This window comes from Mobula birostris, chromosome 2 (genome assembly GCF_030028105.1).
Source record: "Mobula birostris isolate sMobBir1 chromosome 2, sMobBir1.hap1, whole genome shotgun sequence".
In the NCBI taxonomy this organism is placed as follows: Eukaryota; Metazoa; Chordata; class Chondrichthyes; order Myliobatiformes; family Myliobatidae; genus Mobula; species Mobula birostris.
Genome location: NC_092371.1, coordinates 107,045,133 through 107,051,156, shown reverse-complemented (window position 1 = coordinate 107,051,156; position 6,024 = coordinate 107,045,133). Strand labels below are relative to the sequence as shown.

The 6,024-nt window shown below is 44.0% G+C and overlaps 1 protein-coding gene across 2 annotated transcripts; it reads left to right on the top strand.

Moving 5' to 3' along the window:
* Positions 1-1,149: 1,149 nt before the first annotated feature.
* Positions 1,150-5,640, top strand: LOC140189302 (uncharacterized). Of its 2 annotated transcripts, none has more exons than XM_072246013.1 (2): positions 1,150-1,175; positions 3,685-5,640. In XM_072246013.1, the coding sequence occupies exon 2, from the start codon at positions 4,156-4,158 to the stop codon at positions 5,422-5,424; it is 1,269 nt and encodes a 422-aa protein (XP_072102114.1). In that variant the 5' UTR covers positions 1,150-1,175; positions 3,685-4,155; the 3' UTR covers positions 5,425-5,640. The 2 variants fall into 2 exon arrangements, with proteins under 2 accessions (XP_072102114.1, XP_072102104.1); XM_072246003.1 differs by having other exon boundaries at positions 1,156-1,244.
* The last annotated feature ends 384 nt before the right edge of the window (positions 5,641-6,024 follow it).

Genomic DNA, 6,024 nt, shown 5'->3' with positions numbered 1-6,024 from the left:
CCTTTTGAAAGGGATGTCCCTTTATTCTGGAGCTGTGCCCTCTGGTCTGAGACTCCCCCATTGAAGGAAACGTACTCTCCACGTCAAATTTTTCTGGGCTTTTCACCACTCAATAAATTTCAAGGAGATTCCCCGTCATCCTTCTGAATTCCAGTGAGTACAGGCGCAGAGCCACCAAACATTTTTCATATGATAAACCTTTCAATCCCAGAACCATTCTCGCAAATATCCAAGGGTGATTCCACACTTGGAATACCGCACACAGTTCTCATCTCCCAGCTACAGAAAGGATGTCATTAAGTTGGAAAGGGTGCAGAAAAGATTCATAGCAGGACTGGAGAGCTTGAGTGATAAAGGAAAGCTGGCTACACTGCGACTGTGTTAAAGGAGTGGGTTCTGACCAAAGCGAAAAAACCACTGGAGTCACTTTGCACTTTCGTGTGTCAAAAATCAACCTTACAAAAATTAGCGAAAAGAAAACTGCCAATATTTACAAAAAGATATCTACCACGACACAATAAACAGCTCCATGTTATTTGTCCAGTTTGAACTCATCGCAGCTCGATCTCTCAGAGCGAAGAACCCTGTCAATTAAGCACAAAGTTAAATTAGGACTACACACGATTTAGACTAGATGCACGCCACAATGTAGTTACAATCATATTACAAAATAAACAAAAGTATCTGCGCTACATACAGCACACAAAGAATATATACACATTTGCACATCCCATCACTAAAGAAACAGAACATTTCCCCGTATATGGCGGGGAAGTACCATAAAGCCAATACCTTATAAGAATGACAGCAGAACTACGACTGTGTGTGTGTGTACAAAGTGCGTTGAACAAGTGTTCTCCGTCTCCGTCACAGATTGTTTTCCTGAGAACGTAAGGCGCTCAGGGTGATCATGCAGAAGTATATATTATTATTAAGTGTGTAAATAAGGCAGATGGTCAGTTTTTTTCTCTCAAGGTAGGGGATGCCTGTTGATATTTCGGGCCGAGGCCTGACTTTCTCCAACATTTCGTGTTTGTTGCTCCAAACAGCGTAGCGCTCAACACAAGACGCCGTCAACGACCCAGCGATCAAATGCGCAGGCGTGAAGGGTGAAGAAAGTTCCCGAAATTGCGCATGCGCTCAGCGGACAAACGGCTCTGGCGGATCGGCAGCAGGTAGAAGCAGGGCTGCGGGTTGGGAATCGATCAGTACGGTGTTGGCACCGCGGCTAAAGGAAAACTCCTGTGAGTTCCCGAAATATGGTGGCCTCGCAAATTCGGAACACTCTCGCTTCTTTCCCTGTCTGTTATCCCACCTCCGAATTCGGGCTCCACTGAGATTTCTGCTGACCTGCAATGGAGTTGGCGCCATTACTCTGCGCATGCGTATTACTAGAAGCGGGACGGATAGATGGGTATCTTATTCGTGGGGATTTCTGGGTAAAGAGGCTGTCATGGGTGACATTTTACCACTTTCTGCACCAGTCCGTAGGGTGTGTTTGGCAGCGCAGGCGGAGGGAATATGAGTGCATGGGTCTCCAAAAACTCCCGAGTTCCAGCGACCGAATTCCAAGGATTAGGGACTCGCAACAAAAATATCGTTCTGATTTAATCTCCAATGAGGAATCTTATCTTCCAGTCACTTAAAATACCAATTAGTGCTGTATGGAGAAATAGAACGAAATCCACCATTCTAGGCAGTGCATTCCAGGCATGAATGACTCTGAGTAAAAAACTTACCCCTCTCACCCCCCCACCCCCTTAACTTACCCCCTCTCACCATCAATGCATGCCCTCTGGTATTTGGCAATTCAACCCTGGGAAACACGTACCCTCTGTCCAGTCTATCTATGCCTCTCATAATCTTATAAACATGTATCAAATCTCCTCTCAGCCTCCAATGCTCCAGAGAAACCAACCCAAGTTTATCCAGCCTCTTGTGGTAGCACGTGTGTTCTAAACCAGGCAGCGTCCTGTTGAACTACTTCTACACTCTCTCCAAAGCCTCAACATCCTTCCTAAAGTTGGGTGACCAGAACTGTACTCCAGATGTGGCCAAACCAAAGTTTTATAAAGTTGCAACATAACGTTCTGACTTTAGAACTCAGTGCTTCAACTAATAAAAACAAGCATTCCATAAGCCTTCTTAACCACCTTGTCAACCTGTGAAGCCACTTTCAAGGAGCTATGAACTTCGAACCCAAGACCTCTCTGCTCAGCAACACTTGGCCTTAACAGTGCACTGTATCCTTATATTTGCCTATCGAGGTGAAACACCTCACATTTATCTGGGTGAAACTCCATCTGCCATTTCTCAGCCCATATCTGCAACTGATTTACATTGTACTGTATTGTTTGCCAGTCTTCTACACTATCCACAACTCCATTAATCTTGGTGTCATCTGCAAATTTACTAACCCACTCATCTATATTTTCATCCGGGTCATTCATATACATTACGAACAGCAGAGATCCCAGCACAGATCCCTGTGGAACACCACTAATTACAGACCTCCAGCTCAAATAAGTCACTTCCACCATTACCCTCTTGTCTTCTATGTGCAAACCTGTTCTGAATCTAAACAGCCAACTTGCTGCAGATCCCATACATTTTAATCTTCTGGATTAGCCTCCCATGAGGGACTTTGCCTTACTAAAATCCATGTAGACAATATCCAGTGCCCTACTACCCTCTCACGGTGGTGTCTGAAAAGAGGATGCTGTCTAAGTTGCATGCCATCTTGGTCAATGTCTCCCATCCACTACGTAATATACTGGGTGGGCACAGGAGTACATTCAGCCGGAGACTCATTCCACTGAGATGCAACACAGAGCGTCATAGGAAGTCATTCCTGCCTGTGGCCATCAAACTTTACAACTCCTCCCTTGGAGGGTCAGACACCCTGAGCCAATAGGCTGGTCCTGGACTTATTTCCTGGCATAATTTACATATTACTATTTAACTATTTATGGTTCTATTACTATTTATTATTTATGGAGCAACTGTAAGGAAAACCAATTTCCCCCGGGATTAATAAAGTATGACTATGACTAATCTCTCTCATCACCTTGTCAAAAAACTCAATCAAGCTGGTAAGCCTTGGCTTGCCGTGCTCAAAGCCATTCTGGTTCTCCCTAATTAGGCCATGTGTTTCCAAATGCTTATATATCTTATCCTTAAGAATTTTCTGCAACAATTTCCCTGCAACTGACGTGACACTCACTGGTCTATAGTTCCCAGGATTTTCCCTTGTTCCCTTCTTAAGTACAGGTACAACATTATCCACTCTCCAGGACCTCACCTGTTGTCAGAGAGAACACAAAAATACTGGTCAAGGGCCACCATTAGTAAACTGGGGTAAATCCCATCAGGCCCTGGGGATTAATCCACCTTAATACCCCTCAGAAGGCCCAAAACTTCCTCTTCCTTGACCTCTAAAACTCCGAACACAGGTTGAAGATGGGCAGAAATGGCCCATTCTGATACAGACAGAAAAGCAATCAGAGAATTTGATGGTCAGTCCAGATGAGTGATCTGTGCCCAGTTAGAGGAGGAAGAGGTGTTCCTTCAACGTGGGTTGAACTTCGCTGTTACAGTGTGATGTCAGAGCTCACCATAAAGATTCAAATTATCACATCTAAAATGCTGTCCCTCACACATTGATGTCTTTTATAAATCTTACAGGGTTAGAAATGGCGAAGAATTTGTGAACGGGAATCTCAAACTCGAGCACCTCAGGTTTGCTGTCTCTGTGCACATTTTAAGGAGTGACCAGATATTTCCTCTGTAACACCAATATATCTATTGTTGACCCTTGGAGATGAAGAATTATCTCATTCCAGCTGGGAATTTGCTTTGTGACTGAGGTGAAGTTTTCTGTTGTGACTCAGTGAATCCACTAGAACTGACGTGCTGAGAACACTAGGTCTTCAACTGCATTGATTGCACAAGGGAGTCACTATGTCAGGCATCTGTCTTAATGAATTGCTAGAGAATTGACAGTAGGGAGATATCATTCTCGTTCTGTCATGTGGAAGGGATTCACTCAGTTATCTGACCAACTGGCTCACTGTTCAGTTCACCTTGGGGAGAGGCTGATCACCTCAGAATGTGGGATCTGACCTATTGATACACTAATCAGTTCACACTGGTAAGATGCCATTTACTTGCTCAGACTGTGGGAAGGGATTTCCACGGTCATCTCAACTGAAGCTACATCAACGAGTTCACACTAATAAGAAACCATTCACCTGCTCAGACTGTGGGAAAGGATTCAAATCATCATATCAGCTGAAGGTACATGAGCGAGTTCACACCGGGGAGAGGCCGTTTACCTGCTCAGACTGTGGAAAGGGATTCACTTTTTCATCCAACTTATATAGACATAAGCGAGTTCACACTGGGGAGCAGCCATTCACCTGCTCAGACTGTGGGAAAGAATTTAAATCATCATATCAGCTGAAGGTACATGAGCGAGTTCACACTGGGGAGAGGCTGTTTAGCTGCTCAGACTGTGGAAAGGGATTCACTTTCTCATCCAACTTACATAGACATCAGCGAGTTCACACTGGGGAGAAACCATTCACTTGCTCAGACTGTGGGAAGCGATTCACTCGCCCATCTCACCTGCAGACACATCAGTTAGTTCACACTGGAGAGAAACCATTCACCTGCTCAGACTGTGGGAAGGGATTCACTCAGTCATCTGATCTTCTTAGACACCAGTCAGTTCACACTGGGGAGTGGTTGTTCACCTGCTCAAATTGTGGGAAAGGATTCAGTCGCTTATCTGCACTGAAAATACATCAGCGAGTTCACACTAGGGAGAAGCCATTCACCTGCTCAGACTGTGGTAAGCGATTCATTCAAAGATCCCACCTGCAGGTACACTTGCGAGTTCACACTGGCGAGAGGCCGTTCACCTGCTCAGACTGTGGGAAGCGATTCACTTGGTCATCTCACCTGTCCAGACACCAGCGAGTTCACTCTGGAGAGAGGCCATTCACGTGTTCCGTGTGTGGGAAAGGGTTTGCTCGGTCATCCCACCTACAGAGACACCAGTCAACTCACAGTGTGAACAAACCATTCACCTGCTCAGACTGTGGAAAGGGATTTTCTCAGTCATCAGACCTACTGACACACCAGTCAGTTCACACGGGGGAGTGGTTGTTCACCTGCTTAGATTGTGGGAAAGGATGCATCTCATCATCTCAACTGAAAGTACATCAGCGAGTTCACACTGGGGAGAAGCCGTTCACCTGCTCAGAATGTGGGAAGCAATTCACTCAGTCATCCAGCTTGCAGACACACTTGCGAGTTCACACTGGCGAGAGGCCGTTCTCCTGCTCTGAATGTGGGAAGCGATTCAGTCGGGTATCCGAACTTAAGAGACACTACCGAGTTCACAGTGAGGACAAGTTTTAAATATGCCTCATGCTGGATATTTAACCTTCAAAGTTGCTGAATCCAGAGGCAAATTCAAAAGACACTGTTGGTGTTGAACTCAGTAATTATTGCTGCTACCTATCACACCCAGTTCTACACACTGGCCACTGGACATAAGAGGAATTTCTTCTCATGTTCACCTTCAATGGGACTATAATATTCTGGATCTGTGATTAATAAATCAGTTCTATTTTACATTTTGCATTTTTAAATCTTTTTATTACTGAAAATTGACAACAAAAATACATTTATTATACATATTGATATATTGACTTCATTATTTTAGAGTCAAACTATTAACCAAGCTAAACATTATATCAATAATAATAATTAAAAAAACAAAATGTTGAAGCTTTTTTTTGAAAAAAGAAAGAAGGAAAAAAGAACCCCTACTAAAACCAAAAAAAACCCAACTGACAAACAAAAAAAACGGGGGAAAAAAAACAATTTGGAGCACAAACCCGGAACTATATGCCATACAAGCTTCTATATAAAAAAAAAGACATCAATCCGCCAACCAAATCCATTTACCCGAGAATCAGAAGGGAACCATCTTAATTAACTCAGATCAAAGGATAG

Excerpts from the sequence above, each read along its gene's own strand:
- LOC140189302 (XM_072246013.1), top strand. The coding sequence starts at position 4,156 with ATGCCATTTACTTGCTCAGACTGTGGGAAGGGATTTCCACGGTCATCT.